The sequence below is a fragment of the Pelmatolapia mariae genome, linkage group LG5 (genome assembly GCF_036321145.2).
Source record: "Pelmatolapia mariae isolate MD_Pm_ZW linkage group LG5, Pm_UMD_F_2, whole genome shotgun sequence".
Classification (NCBI taxonomy): Eukaryota; Metazoa; Chordata; class Actinopteri; order Cichliformes; family Cichlidae; genus Pelmatolapia; species Pelmatolapia mariae.
The window spans coordinates 30,856,825-30,876,985 of NC_086231.1; the positions used below are offsets into that span (position 1 = coordinate 30,856,825).

At 39.5% G+C, this 20,161-nt stretch overlaps 1 protein-coding gene across 1 annotated transcript; it reads right to left on the reverse strand.

Annotated features, from left to right (window-relative positions):
* Positions 1-16,791: 16,791 nt before the first annotated feature.
* On the reverse strand, positions 16,792-19,576 carry eevs (2-epi-5-epi-valiolone synthase). Its single transcript, XM_063473204.1, has 5 exons — positions 19,434-19,576; positions 18,000-18,633; positions 17,570-17,809; positions 17,097-17,349; positions 16,792-16,889 (listed from the first exon to the last, which is right to left on the reverse strand). The coding sequence occupies exons 1-5, from the start codon at positions 19,574-19,576 to the stop codon at positions 16,792-16,794; spliced, it is 1,368 nt and encodes a 455-aa protein (XP_063329274.1).
* Positions 19,577-20,161: the final 585 nt, after the last annotated feature.

The window sequence follows — 20,161 nt, forward strand, 5'->3', positions numbered from 1 at the left end:
ACTCTGGTATGAATAACTCTGAATTACTTTATGGTAAATAACACACTATCTGCAAAAAACTGTGAAAGAAGAAAAGAGTACATTCAGTGTTTAAAACGGAAGCTGTGCAGGTCTGAGATCAGCAGCTCTCTGAAACACCAAACTGAGGTCCTGTTAATGCTGATATATAGCTACACAGTTACATGGGTGATTAATCGTTTTGACTTTTTGCCTTTAACTTTATCAATAAAACAGCTGCAGCGTTCACTGACAGCACATGTGGTACTTTAACCTTTGCACTGTTTTCATCAGTTCATTTTGCAGTTAACATGTGAACATGTTGGATGATCTGTCTGCTGTCACTGGGTGGTGCTGAGGTCTGAATCTGAGGGCAGCTCCTGTAATCACAAAGAGAACAGAATCATCACAAACTGAAATATAAAGTTTATTTCTTAAATCTGAAATAAACTTTATATTTCTCTGTCCTCACACACCCAGGATCTGAAGTTCTTCTCTTACATTTTTTCAGTTCTACTGTTTAATCTATAGTTACTGATTAATCAGGAGTTACTGAAGTACAAGCTTCTTTTTTTTTAAATTTGGTGTTACTGTCTTTACAGATGTGGCAAGAGACGGAAGCTCTGCACAGGAGCTGAAGCAGAGTGCAGCCTGTTGCTTTTACAGTATAATACTTGTAATAAAAGTACAGTAACAGTAATTAGTGACTGAGCGGCCCGGGGCGTTTCTCTTGATTTCTTTAGTCAGCGTAAATTCATTCACCTGCACGGGTTAGCTAAACGAACTTTACAAAACAAGTTTCCCCGACAGCCGAGTGCTCATCTTAGCTAGCTAGGTCTCAGGACCTAGCTAAGGACGGTAGTTACGGATTAGCTTACAAACACGTTTAACTTACCGAAAAAGTGCAGCGGGGCCTCGGGTCCTTCTGTCGGGTAGTCCGGTTTACTGAAGAACACCTCAGGCTGTCAGGTTAACACAGTCGGTCGTGGTTTTGTAAATGGTAAATGGCAAATGGCCTGTATTTATATAGCGCTTTACTAGTCCCTAAGGACCCCAAAGCGCTTTACATATCCAGTCATCCACCCATTCACGCACACATTCACACACTGGTGATGGCAAGCTACATTGTAGCCACAGCCACCCTGGGGCGCACTGACAGAGGCGAGGCTGCCAGACACTGGCGCCACCGGGCCCTCTGACCACCACCAGTAGGCAACGGGTGAAGTGTCTTGCCCAAGGACACAATGACCGAGACTGTCCAAGCCGGGGCTCGAACCGGCAACCTTCCGATTACAAGGCGAACTCCCAACTCTTGAGCCACGAACGCCCCAACGTAAACGCTGGCCCTCCTCTCAGAGCCTACGCTCTATCTGCAATTCCCGAACAGAGATACGCAAGTTTCCCCGTGACTGCAGCTGCCAGTCAAAGCTGTTATGATGATGTTACACCCCAATTTAACATCGCCGCAGTAGGAATTAGAATCAAACTTATGGGAAAGGAGACCCCTTGGACATAAATCAGTGTGATGAGAACTATTGAAAAAACAAAGAAAGAATCTTTGGAAAAAATCTATCTGAGGAGAATTTATTTTAGTCTGACCCCAGTCCCATCCGCTAACATGAAGGAAGTGGGGTTTATGACCTATACTGCAGCCAGACACCAGGGGGTGATAGAGACGTTTTGGCTTCATTTTTGGGGAGCTGTCATGTCGTCCATGTTTTCTACAGTCATTGCTTCTAGGGATGGGTATTGTTTAGGTTTTATCCGATACCAGTGCCAAACCGGTACTTTTGAAACGGTGCCGGTGCTTAAACGGTGCTCGAACTGGTGCTTAAACAATGGAAAACACAAACTTTGTCCTAAAACCTCTCATGTTTAGCTGTTTTTTTGTAAAAAGATAACAATGTTAGTCTTCTCTGCAGCTATAGGGCATATATGGTATCACTCTTGGCTGGAAGCAGTGCTTAAACAATGGAAAAACACAAACTTTGTCCAAAAACCTCTCATGTTTAGCTGTTTTCCACTTTTTCTTTGGTCATTTTAGCCTTTTTTGCCAGGGTGAAGGGAGTATCTGCCATCAAACAAGAAGACAGTCGCATGTAACTACGACGGTGTTTGCTAGTTCACCTTACATGCATTCATTTAATAACGTGGTTAGCCTACTCAACGTAAATTACACACGAACAACATTAAGCTACTCGCCCAGAGAAGAACGGCTGCTGCTGCCATCATCATCCGTCATCATTTCTGCTACACTGGCAGGGCTAGGGGCCAGGACTCTACTCTTCGGGTTCTTGGGGGATGTTGCTAACTCCAGGTCCGATAACAGGCACCACACCCGCAGTAGACGTGCTCGGTGCTCGGTCTTGCAGCAAGCTATCAAATACGGTGCATTTCTAGGCTTTTAACAAAATGCTATACGTCGCCAGGTGTTTCATCAGATTCGAGGTTTTACCTCCTTTGCACAGTATCAGCTTAAAGCACTTGTTGCAGGCTGCTGAGTTTGCATCTTTTGCTGTGAAGTACAGCCAGACTTTTGACCACTTCGCCTTGGGCATTTTTAATCTGTAGCTCTGCTCTAAAAGAACGTACGTAACTGGGCCTGCCTACTATCCTCGGAAAGGTAAAATGATTGGCTAGAATCCAAACAGTATGACATCTCAGGAAAAAAAAGCACCGAAATAAAGCACCGAAATGTGCGCTGCTTTTCGGTCTGGTTACTACCGTTTATGTCAGAACCGGTGCCATAGTGGCACCAGATACCGGTACCCATCCCTAATTGCTTCAGACGCACCTGAAGATGGGTTATTAGATCCCCCTCCTGAATCAGCTCTGTTTCATGATGGTGCAACCATCACAGAGCCAGTGCCGTCAGACACCTTGCTGAAGGAAAGATCAAATCAGAATTACTTGCATCAGATAGTTCAACACTTGCCCACTGGTCATGAAAACCAAAGAATGATGAAGGCAAGTGACCAATCTACTGAAAACCCTTCGATGTCAAATACGAAAGAGGGAGAAGGACTTGCAGAGGATGATAAAAATTAGTCTGAATGAAGAAATCGACATTGAAGATATAAAGAAACAATTCATGGAAGTATGCATTGATGTGCTGCAGAACATCCGTGATTCTTCCACAACCTTACTCTCCCAGTCAAACTTCCATCTAGCACATTAACAAAATACCATTCTCCTTACCACCTTTCTGTGCCAATGTAAAGAAATCGGCAAAACACACTGCTCAAAACACTTCTGGAACACTTAAATCACCAATTGGATCTTGAGGAACAAAATTGTAATTTTAAAATATTGACTGATATGCATTGTGTGTTTGTCAAGAGTATAATATCAAAACAACAGTCAGATTAAATAAAATTCCCCAACCAGTCACGGCATAGCTGTCCTTCCCTGAGAATGGTTCAACTGGAGGGTCTCCATGTACCGTTTCTTGGCGTATGGGCGCAATCGTTCGCGATACAGCCCTTTGTCTTTTGCGCTGATTTTAAGCATGGTTCTGGCAGTCCTGCTATCAACACAGTGTGTTTGTTTTGATTTGTGGCCTTCTGACATGGCGCCGCGATCCCACAATGCACTGCGGCGTGACATCAACTCCAAAGCCCTATATATATATATATATGTGTGTATATATATATATATATATATATATATATATACACACATACACACACACATATATATATATACATACATACACACACACACACACACACATATATATATATATATATATACACATATGTGTGTGTGTGTGTGTGTGTGTATATACATATATATATAGTCTATAAATAAAATGCACCAAAAAAGAAACGTGTGATATATGCTTCTGGTTGTGATGGGTTATACACAGTGTTGGGTAAGTTACTTTAAATTAGTAACTTAGTTACATTACTAGTTACTTCTCTAAAAAAGTAACTCAGTTACTTCAAGTTACTCGTTACTTTCAAAGTAACTAGTTACTAGGGAAAATAACTTTGGTTATACTCAGAATTCTCTTGGTAATGTGTTGCTTCCGTAACTGGATACCCAGCAAGATTGCCAGTCTTCTAGCTTGCTTACTTGCCACAAGTGCACTGTGCCACCTACCAATAGAAAGGAAAAAATAATGTGCACATTTCCACGAGAGAAATCCCACGCCTGGACCGTCGTTGACCGCCGCATGATTCTAGCCTGCTTTTTACATCCAACACAAAAACTGCAGTCGTGGTGCTTTTGATTGTACTCAGAACTCAGAAATTCTGCCTTCTGAATAGGAAGATGTAGGTAACACCAGACTGCAGATGAGCTGCATACAGAGCTGGACTGGGACAAAAAAATCGTCCCGGGCATTTTGACCACCATTATAGGAAAAATCATAAAGCCTTTGAATGAAAACAAACACTGTTGTGACAGTGATGTACACTGTTCTGATGGTATATATGTATCAATCTATCAATTGTTTGTTGTAAGATTCAGATAATTATTTTTTTTAAAGCGAGACATTTTAAATGAGAATAATAAAGAAAAGTATTTCCTTGTCCCCCCCTTTCCCTGTTAATGCCCTACCTGGCCCCCTGGCAAAACTTTGCTAGACCCGCCCCTGCACAGTTACCAGCTGTCAGCTACTTAGAAAAGGATGCTGGTGTTATTTGTCTCTCAGAAACAGTTCATAACTTCAACTCATTCATGTCACCTAAAAGGTAAACCTGTTTCTACATCACCTGTTCAGCTCTGATGATTCAGTAAGGACATCTCCTGCTTTCATCTTCATGTTTCCCTCTCACCAGATAACCAAACTGATATCATGACCAGCAGCTTTACAGCTGTGGCTCCGGCAAACATCAGCTGATACTAGAAATTAATATTAAATAAATTCTAACAACAGCTGATCAAGCTTAAACGTGCTGCTGCTGTTTAACGCGACATCCGCTGGTTTCCTCTTTCTGGCGCAAAGTGGGCGATAAATAAACAAGAGAGACGATCAGCTGATCATTGATCAGTTTCGTGATTGAAGTAGAAACAGGAGCGAATGAGAGAAGAAGTGGCAGCTGTGCAGCTCCAGCTTTGTGTCTTTTTCATTGTAGCTGAAGTCCGGGACAAACTGTGTTCCTTTTCACCTCAGTACGAAACGCGTAATATTTTCTCTGAATACCAGACGATTCTGTTTTTTAGGGGACGGTTGGCAACTCTACTAATTAACCATATGAACAAAATAAAGTTCAACATCAGTAACATAGCACCCACCCAGCTGTATAGAAACTCCGTCATGCTAGCTAGCACGCAGTACGAAAATGTCAGCATACCAAAAATAAACTGCACCTAAACTTGGTTTATATCTGACTCCGATAGACTGCAGGTCATAACTTCTTACCTGAAGTTCAGTTCACCTGACACGCGGACCGGCGGCCGCTTCCGGTCTCTCCTCTTGCCTCCCTTTTCCTTCATCCACCTGCTGGCCTCCACCACTTGCTAATGTTACTGAATCTGTGGAACCTCCGCGATATCCACCACACGAATAACGAGCCTATCTAAATCCCAGTAACGAGTAACGCGTTCCTGGTTTTGGCATAATAACTAGTTACCGTGCTCGTTACCACAATAATAACGTAGTTACTGTAACGCGTTACTTAATAACGCGTTAGTCCCTACACTGGTTATACAGCCTTGAACCTTTAGCAATTATGAATAGCTTTATGATTGAAATTCTACAATTTGTTTGATATTTTTAACATGTTTAGGGTTGTATTTTAAGTATTTTTAATTTTACTTTATACAAGAATCTCTTAGCTAACAACAGTCGTAAATCATGCTGGTTACAAGTGACAACCTGCTCTCCCATTGTCAGGTGCAGAAGAGTCAAAGAGAAAGGTAAGCTGTATCATGTCATATTTGATAATAACCAAAAAAAAAAAAAAACATGGAATAAATATCCTGTTATTCATGAAAATACATTTATCTATTTCATAGATGTTTAAAGTTAGTTGAAGACTGCTGTAGACTCTCGCTCACGCTTGCCTGGGAGAAAGTAGATAACAGGGGACCATCTTCTAGTGGAAAGTTACTGAAAACACTGTTGTTTAGACTAGAGAGGGACCAGCAGATTGATTGTTTGATTTAATTGATTGTTTATTCTGAGGAAAAAAACAGGAATGGGATGATACACTGTTTTATGATGCATTATACTGCTGATTTATAAGAAATACTGTTTGCAGAGAATCATGGCCTTGTTTGTCTGATTAGAAAGAACAAAACATACTGCACAGACAGCCAAGGTCGTAACTTAGCCTCACTGAGAGAGAGAAATAATGTGCATGCTTAGTTTGGAGGGGGCCGAAGCTATAAGAATGTGAGAAACGGTCAGACACTTCGAGATTGACTGGACACCCTCCTGTGCAAATCTCCCATCCGGACATAATGCTCAAAGTGTTGTATGGAATAAAGAGATTGTTGATTGAGCATTTTAACACCGAGTGTTGTTCTTCCTTCGGCCCAAAGATCAAAGAGTTGGGGTATTTAACAGTACCCATGGCTATTGATCAATGGTCTTTGATAAATGGGTTTTGATCAGTGGTTGTTGATCAGTGGTCATGAAAATTTGCATATTAATGATCAACCCTAACAGAGCTACAGACCCATGACACCCTTACCCAGTTAGGTGGCAGCTATGACCAGCACTACTTGTGCAGTTACTAAAAGGACAGGTAATGTTTGTCGCTCTGTTGCACACACAGAATGCTCATTTGTTTCAATTCGTCAGTTGCCACAAGACTAACCAATGTGTACCGTATTTTCTGCACTATAAGGCACACTTAAAATCCTTTAATTTTTTCAAAAAACGTTAGTGCGCCTTATAATCCGGTGCGCCTTAGGTATCAATTCTGATTGTGTTTACTGACCTCGAACCGATTTTATGTGGTACATGGCGCTCAAAAATCTGTCAGAAATGTTTTAGTACATCTTTGGTAAGCTACGAAGCCGCACAGCTTGATGAATTGTTGGAGCATTACGGCTACCCTAGTCAGGAGCCTCGCGGACTCATAGTAGTAATCTGGGTCCAAAACTCCGTGCGCTTCAGGTCTCAAAGTCAAACGAACACTGCGGCATCACTGAGAGTTAAAAACTGTCTAAATTCTTTCATCTTTAATAAAATGATCAGCGTTGCTGCTTTACCAGGTGTAACAATTAAGTTTAACATCCAGGCATCCATGAAAACAGAATTTATTAAATTTAACGGAGTTAGAAGTTAGCAGGAAGTTAGCTCGCTGGTTTAGCTAGTTACCCTAAACATGACCTATCATGTTCTGACTGAGAGATTTCTGGAAAAAAAATAAAACGTACAGCTCTACTATCACTTCCAGCATAAGTGAAGACAGAAACCTACACAGCATGTAGGGTTACTGAAGTTGGGCTAGCTGGTATATAATGCTGTGCTACGTGATCGCTAGCGAAACAACTGTGTTAGCATAACATAAAGCATAACACAATGAAGTAGGAGAATGAACGCTAAATTTTTTTCCACTCGATACAAGTTCCCGATGGTTTTTGACAAACGCAATTGCATTCGTTTTGTTACAGCTGAAAGTGGGCAGTTCAAAGTTCCATAGCAAACATTAGAAAAACACTGGAACAACATATACTGCAACAACATGGGAATAGAGCAACTGCGAGAGAATTCAACATTAACAGGGAAAGGGGGGCACAAAGAAATACTTTGATTGTTATTTCATTTAAAATATCTAACTTTTAATAAATAATTATCTGAATCTTACAACAAAAGTGGTCATCTGATTAAATGTATAGAAATCCATTATTGTATATAGTAAATACTAAGTCTAATATATACCCTAGTAATAGTAGTACCTATAGCACTTTTTCCTTTGGGAAGGTACCATCTGTGCAGTCTGTAATTCTGTTGAAGAAAAATGTTGAATCTATTTCATTATTGTAGGAAAATAATAAATTTCTGTGCATTTGTTTTACACATGCATTAAATTAAAGTTGATTATGTCGATTAAGCATCATGAGGTGGAGGGTGGGGAGTGGTTCCCTAATATTTTTGCTGGGAGTTGGAAACTACGGTGGCCCCTAGAGACAAAGCAAGTACAAACTCCAAAACACGTACAAACTTCAAAAAGCACTTACAAACTGCAAAGCATGTACAAACTCCAAAACACATGCAAAGTCCAAAACACTTACAAACTCCGAAGCACGTACAAACTGCAAAGCACGTACAAGCTCCGAAACACGTGCAAACTCCAAAACATGCAAACTCCAAAACACAACGGAAGTGCTCCAGGATGCTAGGGGCAGTGTTGAGCTCGATTTGCAAAATAAACAGCAAGTTTGTTGCAAACACATGAAGTTGGATACCGGCGGAAAACACCTGCAAGGATAGAACAACCACACTCATATATATTCAAATAATTAAAAAAAATATGTTCATTTACCTGTTACTACCACACACCAAATCCGGTCATTGGTACTTCCTGGCTTGTGTAGCCACTAGGTAAAAAAAGCTCAACACTGCACCTAGCGCCCTGGAGCACTTCCGTTGTGTTTTGGAGATTGCACGTGTTTTGGAATTTGTACGTGCTTTGGAATTTGTACGTGCTTTGTCTCTAGGGGCCACCATAGGAAACCCTATTGGTAAGGTTGTTAAATATTTCTGCTAAGTAAATTTTAAAATACCATAATAGGGAGGATGGTGTAGGTTTAAGTTTATTAGATTGATCAGTATTGCTGAACTATAAAATATTTTGGGTGCAGTGTTTTTTTGCATAAAGGTATAACAGAATAGCTTTAGTGTTTTGTTTTGTTTTTTAAACTTGAGTATGAACTTATAGAAAATCCAGCAGGATATTTATAAAAACAGTTTTATTGATTATAAAATACACCATATCGGATTCATATTGGTATTGGCAGATATCCAAATTTATGATATCGGTATCGGACATAAAAATTGGTATTGTGTGTTGAGATTAGAGCTCTCCCTATCTCTCCCCGATCCTTTGATGTTGGCAGATGGAGCACGACAAGACAATAGACTAGGGTTCATATTAAACAAATGCGCATTTGGAGATCAACCAGTTGCACACAAACTATGGTATGCCGTACATAACACTAGTTGATCTGAACCCCCCCTGACTCAGCAGTTACCCTTATACCTTTGCACCCCCACCTCCTGTCACCTGACTCTCAACCAGTACTGAAATCCTCCCTGGGGTCCCACAGGCTCACTGTTATCTCCTTTTCAGTAGTTGTTTCCCATTCTCACAGAAACTATAGGGTTAGGGGGTGTCTGCCTCCATGCACGCTATGCTCACTCTACCAGTTCTACCTCTCTTTCTCTCTCTCTATGCCGTGTGTGTGTGTTAGTGTTAATATGACCTACTTAAATGAATAAAAAATATAATGCTTTGCTAACAGTTATGCAGCTAAATCCCTAAAGTTATAATAATGTATTCCCATACATGCCATCTCTAGTTTCCAGTTCACTCTCAGTGGTGATTTTCTTTTTGGAATATTGTTTTTTCAGTGCTGTCTCAAACGTTTTGGAAACGTGTCTGATGATGTTTTTTTTCTTTTTCCTCCTTGCTGCTGCTGCTGCTGGGTCTCACTGCTCAGGACAATGCGATTGTCTCTAGTCTGCCATGATGTTGCTCTGGAACTGCAGTTATTGTCTTCAGGGAGAAGTTAGTGTCCTTGGAGCTTGCTTTTCACAAACACATGGAAGACAAGGAAATCAAGCTGTAAAACAACTGAGCCAAGCTCGGCCTGGGTGTTTCTAATGATGTTAACCTATAGTTTTACTTTAACTTTTGGAAATGTGTTTTCTCTTCCTGTTTCTCATCTTGAATCTCAGAATCTGTGGTTTCCAGTTCACGTCCAGCGGTGATTTTCTTTTTGTAAAATCGTTTTTGTAATGCTGTCTCGAACTTTTGGAAACATGTTTTCCCTTTCAGTTCCCAGTTCACTTCTAGCACTGACATCCTCTGTGTCTCTCTCACAGGTATTTGTTGACAACGGGCTATCAGTGATCGGATGACCAGCCTTTATCTCGTCATGTTCGTAGTGTCCTATTGGCAAGTCTTCAAGTTTCTCATCCAATAATTTCTGACTAAACGTTTTCTTTGTTGTGTCAAGGGGGCTCTCTGACATCACTGGTAGTGACAGCTGATCTTTCATAATGGCAGCATCCTGCACAACCTCATTGTCAGTTAGCATTGACTCCGAAGAGGCATATAATTGCCCTTCACTCTCATCGTCAGGTCCCTCTGAAGTGGCTATTTTCTTTAGTCAAATCGTTTTTTCACTGCTTTCTTAAACTTCTGGAAACATGTTTTCTCTTTCGGTTTTTCATCTTCACTCTCAGAATCCCTGGATTTTACTTCACTTCCAGTGGCGATTTTCTTTTTGTAAAATCGTTTTGTCAGTGCTCTCTTGAACTTTTGGAAACGTGTTTTCCCTTTCAATTTTTCATCGTTTTCACCAAATTCAATTTAATTGGAAACCAAAGTTAGCAACAATATTCTTTTGAATATTAGTAAAGAGGACACAAAACAAACGTGGAATATGTGCTTCTGATTGTGATGGTTTATGCATCCTTGAACCTTTAGCAATAATGCCTATCTCTGCAAATGAAATTCTACAACTTCATGCACTCCAAGCTATAATTGTGTGTAGCAATTATAATTGCTTTTCACTTTTTCACTTATGCTATATGTCGGAGTGTGATAGTTTAGATGATATAAACTATTTGAATATATTTTGCATGATTTTTTAGCCTACTTAAAATGCTCAGCCAGTGCATAAGAAATGTTTTTAGTCCTTGTAGGATTTAGTGAAGTTAACCCTTAAGGACCCTTTAAAATCCTGACTCAGTTTCAAAAGGAGGTTCTTCAGTGTAAAGAACATTAGACATTGGCAGACTTTTAGAAGGAGGTTCTTCATTTGGAGTAACATCAGACACTGGTGGACTTTCAAAAGGGGGCTTGAAGATCTTGCATATGGTGTTCTTTGCTACATCCGCAATTGTTCTGAGAAGCTCTGGTGCAAAGTTTGCAATTTTGTTGAGTAGAATTTCTTCTGGATATTTCTCTCTGATCTCCCTCAGGACAGTCTGGACCATGTCATCTCTGGTGGAAAAGGAGAAGATGTCCTGGCTTTCCATTTCTCTGAGGGTTTTGGAGACTCGATCCAAAGTGGCTTTTGTGACAATGCTGGAGAGTATGCTCAGACTCTGGGAGGCCATGTTCAAGAGGGGGCAAGGAGGAAGCTTCCAGAAGGACACGGGGGAACTACCTCTATCACCACTTCCTGTGCGGTGAGCAGTTTGGAGCTTTATGCTTCCTGCTGCTTCTCTTTAAGGGTTTGGATGTCATTTCTGACATTGCTGAGGAGTTTAGGTAGAATAAAGTTAGAAGAATTATCTTTTAAACCTATTTAAAGAATCACAGAAATATTGAAACACTGTAGCTGGACTGTTAATAATTGTAAATCACTGAAATTTAGGAGGTATGGCCTCTGGAAACTTAAGCAGGATTCAGGCTTGAAACTCTGTCCCTCATTTTATTAATTATGTTTAATGCCCACACCTGAAACAGAAAGGATATTTACGGTACAGTTTCATTTAGAGGTTATGTGAACACAATGAATAAAATACATTTCCAGTTTCAGAAGAGGTTTGGCTTCTTTTTCTTCCAAATCCTTTGGGAATTCAAATTCCCAAAGTCTTCAAAGCAAAGCAAAAGAGAGGTTTTCTCAAAGTATTTACACACAAACAGGCTTTTAGGTGTGAGGTGGGTGGTCTGTAGGTGTCACAGTAACTCACTGCTCTCTGAGTGTCTCTTTGCTCTTCTCCACCAATCATCCCTCAGCTCTTCAGCAGTGATGTGCAGTGGGATTTGATTTTCCTGCTGAAGTCTAAGGAACTCCATCATCATTGCAATCTAAAAATAAAAGGAGACATTTAATCACCACCACGCTCCGGTCCTCAGAAATCATCTGATATTTGATCTCAGTTTTTGTTTGGATGGATGTGGGTCTTACTTGAGCTCTGAAGCCCAGAAGATGCCAGCAGAGCTTCACAGCCACGTTATAAATGGGTGTGCTGAACAACACCTGTCAAAGAAATAAAAAATTACTCATTGTTACTTAAGTCTATTCTCAGTTTGTCAGCTTTTAAAACTACATCAAATTCTTCAAACTGTTGAAATGCAGCAAAAACTAAGACTGTCACATAACCTGATGGGTTTGTAGAGTCCTCTGCTTGCTTCCATTGAAATGTTGCTGTTGTATCAAAGTTGGGAACAATACCTGTTAAATACTCTCCAAAACTTGCGTAAGATAAAATGTAGGTGTGAATGAACTCAGTGTTTTCTCTTCCACAGATGAGCTGTATTTAAAGTCTGATGCAGAGTTACAAATGCAGGATTTACAGGAGTTAGGAGGGTTAAGAGAATTGAATTCAGTTGACTGCAATCTACTGGTGACATTGTAACTTTAATGGTACCTGAAAAAGGGCCAGGCGCTGCACTGCTTCAGCCTGAGCCTGTGCAGTCAGCACACACAGCCTGTGTGTCTAATATGTGAATAAAAATCAATGAAAGTTTTCCTCCCTTTTCCAATCAAAAGTTCCCAGTAGAGTTTTTGACCTTCAGCACCATGGAGCTGTTAATTTGTTTATTGTGAAGCAGTGGGCCAGAGCTTGCTTCAGTGATTAGGTTTGAACCACATCACTGCTTCATTCAGACTATCAGCTGACTGGTAGGATTCAATAAGCAGAGCTTTGAAACTTAGTTGTGACACTCGGTGTACTTAAGATGACTGATTCACTGTTTCACATCTTGTGCTGTGCACACTGAGCGTTACTAATAGCTTTTGCTTTGGTGTATTTTGGACTTTTCAATAATAGAGCCATTGATGAAACGTTCCCAAGTGTGGGAATATTTACAGTTGGTGCTACAGAATTAGTTTATTCTCCATATTTATTCAAATATAATATACTCATAGTGGCATATTATTCAAGAGTTGCCTTTCTTACTCGCTGGGAAATAAATATGGGAAGATGGTAAGATGAATATTGGGAAATGAGATAAAGGAATGTGGGTGAAAACGATAAACTGACGACATCAGTGCAGGGTTTGTATATAAACACATCACAACATAGTCATACCTAATGCCTCATTGTATTATGTAATATCCTCCATGTCAATTATGTAATTTACAATCAATGACAAACCCATTTCACTATATTTTTTATGTTTTTTATTATTATTTTATAGATGGAATTACTCAGGCATATGTCTTTAGTACTGGATATAGACAACAAAGACCTATCAAATGAAGTCAGATTTGGCTGTGCAACAACCACTGTTGCCAGTAGATGTCCACCATGAGTGCAATGAATGAAGCTTGGGGTAGTTGGCCAGTTTTTAACACAGTTGTAGAAAAAGGGATCAGAGCTTCATAAGCCTTGTTTTGCCATCACTGCTGTTAATGCTTCCTGTCAGTTTGCTCTAACCTCTGTTTCTGTGCAGACCTCACCTCCAGTAAATGTGACTGTGTGTGTGTGTGTGTGTGTGTGTGTGTGTGTGTGTGTTGTTGTGTGTGTGTGTGTGTGTGTGTGTGTGTGTTGTTGTGTGTGTGTGTGTGTGTGTGTGTGTGTGTGTGTGTGTGTGTGTACACAGACTTATATGCAGCCTAGAAACCACTGCATTTCAGACAGTTTTTTTCTCTGCACTTTTAGCAACCTGTAAATAAAACTGTAAACTTTTTCTCAGTGTCCTATGAATGAGCTCTGCCAAATCTCTCAGGAACAGTGGTCAGATATCCAGCTAGACCTATACCAGAAGGTTTTTGGTGGCTGCTAAAAGCATCTGGTTGTGTGTCACTTGCTAAGGGAATATTTAAGCCTCTGGGGTGTCCAGGCCACATGACCGATGATGTATAGCAGCAAGATGCAGCCTGGTTTTCAGATATGAGAGATTTGTGTGTTTGGAATGTAGAGTTAGTTTGTTGTGTAGTAGTTTTGAACTGAATGTCACAGTTACTGCCAAAAAACTAGCAAGGGCAGATTGCAATGTAAATGATGTCTCGGAGGAGTGATGGACCTCCTGCTGTCAGGCCTGCAATGTGCTCCTCTGTTTGTGTTGCATCTTATTGCAACACCTGATTGTTCTGTAAATAGATGCACAAAAAACACCTATGGTATTTTTTTTTTTTCATTGAACTATACACCACTTGTTATTTCATGTATTTGTTGCATGCCCCTATATTTATTTTCTTCTACTTAACCAATTCAGGGTCATGGAGGCTCCTCCCCATGACCACCCTGGACAGGCTCTGTGTTTTTAGCCCATCCATAACAGGGCTAAAACACAGAGACAACCATTCATGCTCACACTCACACCTGGCTTATCTTGAACCTTGAATCATGAACCTAACATGCATGTCTTTGGGATACACCTTAGAGAGGTTGTTATCTTTCGCAGAGAGAGAGAGAGAGAGAGAGAGACAACCATTCAAATTCACATCTCAGACCAATTTAGAATCACCGCTTAACCTAATTGACCTTTAGAGGAATTGCAGTTTCAAGCAGATTTTGCTAGATAGTGAGCAAAAAAGTACACAAAAAAGCATGCAGTGTCCACCAGGTGTCACAGTGTACAAACTATGTCCTCAACTCAGGCCAGTTGTGCTCATTTTCTTTTCTTTCTTTCTTTTCCAAACCACATTGAATCCCTGCTAATAACCAAAAACCATTCACTTCTAAACTTTCACACTGATTGATTTCTTTTATAAAGTTATAAACTTATTTAAAAGCTGCAAAAATAGAATTTTCCATTAGAATTAAGAACTGAACTTTAATAAAGAAACTACTACTGTTAAGAATAAAAGAAAAATACTTATTAGAAAAAATGAATGAGGAATCAGGATAGACTTTTATTTTATATATAGCTTGTAGGCCAAGTGAGGAAGTAATTACATAATAGTTGATGATACAATGGCATGGCTTGGGGGTCAATAGCAGAAGTAGCAGCCTGTAGAAGGATGCCAGTTAACATCATTCAGTATTGGTGAATAAACACCGGGCTGGTCTGTATGTCTCCCTCAAGCCTCCTACTTTACTTCTTTAGAACTACTGGCCATTTAAACAACTCCTCTGTATTTGTATCAAAGCGCCCGTGGTTAGGTATTTATCACTGCAATGTTATTTATTGAAGGGTCTGTGCCTTACATTATTAAGCATCTGTATAATTAAAATTGAATTGAATATTTAGTCAGTTTATATTTTACATTAACCTATCCATCCATCCATAAATTGTTTAAGTAAAACCTGTAATTGCATCTTCAGCCAAAATGAGAAATTTAAAGAAGATAAGTAGTCATACTATCATAAACAAAACTTAATGCCAGGGTGCTGGTGTAAGGATGTGGCAGTTGGAGTATTAGGATATATCAGGAAATGTGGGACATGCAGAGGAAGAGGAAATTAATCAATAATGTGCATTTTATAGATTTTTGTGTTGCATTTTGATGTTGATAAAAATGCAATTTCCCCCACTTTCCAAATCATATATTTCCAACTGCACCTTTTTTTTCCAGAAGAAAGGATCAGGAACAGTATCAGGATTGAAACTGCATTTTGTGTTTTTATTTGTTTGTTTTTTTAATCATTCATTTAAAAAAACAAACACGTGTGGTAAGATTGTGTGATGCTGTTTCTACATTTGTAGAAAAAAACAACAAAAAAAACAAAACAGGTACATTTAAAAAAAAACATCTTCTTGTTGAAATATATAGTTTGTGATTAATATGTTAAATGAAGAAAAAAATCATGTTATTCGTAGCCACACCTTGACCATCTTCACATAGTCCTGACACTTAACTTATAGAATTAATATAATAAACTTTTATATATGGACACAACAAATCCAAAAGGATAGGCAGTGCAGAAATTGAGGACTTTTTATGGGGACCTCTAGACCCTATATATATTACGGAAGTGTCCAATTGTTTACTTCCACTTTTCATTTTTACTTATGCCTACAATGACTAAAGCATCTTTAAGGCCACTGCTAGCAGAGGCCTTAAAGATGTTGATGTCAGTATTTTCATCAGGTTGTAGCCGCCATTAGAGTTTATCCAGAGTTTCTCATGAAGCAGCAGAGCAAAACAATCCAAAAGCAATCATTGCCTTGATGTTGACGTTTTTAGCACATCAGGTTTGCTATGAAATAAGAGAATAAATACACTTAACATTTAATTTTTTTAAATAAATGTTAAATCAATTTTAAAATTGAAATAATGCTATTAAAAAGGTTTTAAGGGTAAAACACGAGTGAACTGTTACAAACACAAACTCCACTATGATAACCAATTAAAAATCTTTAATGGCGCTTATATATTTGACAGACATAACAAGCAACAAACACAAGCTTCTTATATTTCTGTGGCTTCTTATATTATTTGCTAGCTGTTGCTGCCCTTATGTGACAATTTATTTTTGACTGCATCACACAACAATGAGAACACTTAAGACAATAATAACAATAGGAACACACACTAGCAATAATTCTGACAGTTGTAGGCCATTTCTGCAGGCTTTAAGATTATCAATACAAAAATAGTTATCTCACAATGCGACTGTTTCTGAAAATGCAGCAGACCAATGCTATAAACCAGTTTCTCCTACCAGTACGAAACATTTAAAAGTACAGTACATAATACACACTTAAAAATGTAAAAACAAAACATTAAAAAAAACAGTATTGAGGGGGTTGTAGGATGACACTATTAAGGGTCACAGTTGCTCTCAGAAGCGGCGCTCAGTTCCTCGCACCATTTTTCGTAAGCTCTGTGCAGGATCTCATATGATGTGTTATTAAAAATTTCTGCAATAAAAAGAAGAGCAAAGCAAAATGTTTAAATATTTAGTACAAAAGACTAACTCAAACAGTTAATTCAGCAGCAAAAATGTGAAACATCCAGTTCCGCCTTTGTTGCAAATACATAAGCAGTGACTTCTACTTCTTTCTGGAAGAAAAAATGTGTTTCGTAGCAGTGACAAGTACATTTAAATCAAGCAACAGGATTCGTACCTGCTTCCCCGAGACCAACAGGGAGAGGCATTCTGACCAGGCCGCCAGAATGTTTCAGCCTGTCCTGCAGAGAATTCTGTATGAGCTCCATAGTAAACTCTTGATGCCAGACAGGAAGCTCCAGGCTCACCATGCAGCTGATGATCCTCTGCTTCTCTTCTTCTGTCAATAGGCCACACTCTTCGGACACATAAACCATATAGGACATATCTATGTTCACTGCCTCACCGTGAAGCAGAGACGGGAGAACTTTCTGGACGGGGGAGAGAAAGGTGAGATGATATCATTTGCAACCTGAATGAAAATGTGAAACCCTACATTTTTAAGATGTCCGTGTGTGTGTGTGTGTATATATAATCTCAAAAGTGTTTAAAGCTCTACATAGCGTTAATGTATATTTTGCACATGCTCCATAAACGTTATCAGCAAAAGATACAAAGAGTTCAGCTGTATTTGCCATTAGTGATCATTACCATCTCTAATGCTGGACTGATAAGATGGCCAAAGTCCACAAGTCTGTCGAGGTCATCCTCCCAAAGGTTTGGGGCAAGCTCCTCCAACATGGTCATAATAGCTATGCGAGTTGCCTGTGATGCAGCCTTTAAGGTGCCGCACCCGTATACACTGTTATCAATTTGGAATTTAGTGTCCAATAGCATAGAGCCGTGTTTCTCCAGAAGTTCGAAGAGGCCGCTGTGCTTCATCAAGGCCATCTGCAAAGAACCGACAAAAATTGCATGAAGTTACTTCTACTGTCGGGGTCACTCATCTTTAGTGACCTCTGGACTAGTTTCTCTGCTATAAATGGCACGTGTGTGTCTGTAGTACCTGACCTTTATGGCCCATGAGAGTAGCTGTTATTTTTCAGAATACAGACTTTATCATAAATTAAATTTGCCGTACCTTTAAAATCTCTGCCAGCCCATTGGAGATATGTCGTCGGGAAACAGTCTGTATGAATGATAGATCAAGGAAGGTGGCAGCAGGTGGAATGTAGGCACCCAGCTTATTCTTGCAGTTTGCGAAGTTAACCCCTGTCTTTGCCCCTACGCTGGCATCGATGTAGGAGAGCAGTGTGGTTGGGACTCTGATGTAAGGAGTGCGCCTCCTGTAGAGTGAGGCAGCAAAGCCCACTATGTCAAGGCACACACCTCCACCAATGGCAATGATGGGCTCTGTTCGTCGGTCAAGAGAGAAGTTGTTGACCTCATCTAAGATCTTCAGGGCCGTCTCCATAGATTTGTTCTCCTCAGTGGTGGGTAGAGCCAAGATCTTGTAAGAGACATCATTGGCCTCTAAGTATTCAGTTAGCTTGGAGCCATAGATTTGAAAGACTGCCTGGTCAACCACCACAAAGCGTCTGATTGGCTTGTTTGATTTTTTAATGTCCTCTAGCTGCTGAGGGTCATTGATGTGCCCCAGAAGGAGGGTGTCGTTGCCTGGGTCCAGCAAGCCCTGAGTTTCAGTTACCTTGTAAGTAAAGACAATGGGACTGATAACTGTCCAGGTCGTACCCTTCTCTGTGACACTCTCACAGCTGCCAGACAAGACACAAAAAAGTATTTATTATAATCACAGGACACTACGATGACCTTTGGTCTGTATTTGAGCTGAGATTAAAAAGACTATAAGTTAATAACAGTTAACAGTAACAATTAAAGTATTTCTGAACAGAGACGCCATCTACCTGTCCATCATCTTGGTCTAACCTCACAATTATGCAAGATTAAAAACAATAAATAGCTTCTTTATTAGACAGAGGTGTCATCTGAGTCTCATTTAACAGCATTTTTTCTTTCTTATCTCCAGGCAGGAATCTTATTATGTCAGGATACAAACAGTTTAAAGCACTAAAACGCTCGTCTTCAAAATGCTTGATGTTGTACTCATCAATAAAACAAATTGTTATGTAATCATATGCAATGCATTATTACAGGAAAAGACTGTAGTGTTACATTTCAAACTGATGTGTGACCAAAGAAACCAAAGAAAACCAAAACCAAAGAAAAATGTTTTTTTTGAATTGCAGCCAAAAAGCAGCTAACCTCCGGCTAAATTCCACTTCCCGAAAAATACCTGTGGCACTTTCTGCCGTTAGAAAAGACTAAATAATGCAGAAATTATAATTTAACTCGGCAATATTTGCAAATATCAGATTACTACTATCAAGCTAAGTAAGTGATAATTTACATTGCATAATTTACTGAGAAGAGCATTAGACCGAAGAAAATGAAAGAAATATGCAAACAAAAAGAGATCAGTCGTAAAATATGATTAAAGGTTTATCACAGTTTTCCCTGTGATTTCTGTAAATTAGACTACTGTGTGTGTACTCACATTTTTGCAGCCGAGACACTGTCCACTCTGTCCTTATTGATCTTTTTTCCCAGTTGACACTTCCATGTACTTTTGACCCGTACTAAACTAAACTCAGTTGTCTTTTCTTTGGTATCTTTTTCCTCTGGTTGAACTTTTCCCATTCTTGTAGGCTGTAAGTTACAGGTGTGAACAAAGCAAGTGACAAGTTCATCCTGCCTTAGGAGCCTTTAAATATAGCATAGTGTTTAGAGGATGCCCTTAGGACAAGGGAGGAGCTTTTTGAGATGCTTCACATGTCAATGCACGCATTTTGCGTAACTCTGAGGTAACACCTGCTTTGCTTAGAGAAGAGAAGGATTTCTTTTTTTTGAATAAAGTATGACATTACTTAACTGTATGGTGTGCTTTCAGAAGACATTAAAAGGCTGTGGATGGTGCTGTGGTGTAGTGGAAAAGGTATTTTCAGTTTAATCACAATAAATACATACAGTGGTTGAACAGTTTTGGAATATGCACACTTTTTTTGCTCCTGTTGGTGAAGGTGCAGTTTTTGTTGGGTTTTTGTTTTTTTCAAACCATACTTTGAAAAACAGTCATTTTGTAACAAGGACATTTTTCAAAACAGGTTTGACTGACTTCAAGGTTAAGTTTTAAGGCATGAAACAACATGGCACTGGCATTGAATATGTTAGACTGAGAACACTGATTAAGTATTAATGTTTTTTTCTTAATCTAATTAACAACAT

Bases quoted from the DNA above. Each gene is read 5' to 3' on its own strand.
- eevs (XM_063473204.1), bottom strand. From the start codon at position 19,576: ATGGGAAAAGTTCAACCAGAGGAAAAAGATACCAAAGAAAAGACAACT. The intron at 17,810-17,999 runs GTACGGCAAATT...GGTTCTTTGCAG, and splicing joins GGCTGGCAGAGATTTTAAAG to ATGGCCTTGATGAAGCACAG. The intron at 17,350-17,569 runs GTAATGATCACT...TCCCCCGTCCAG, and splicing joins TCAGTCCAGCATTAGAGATG to AAAGTTCTCCCGTCTCTGCT.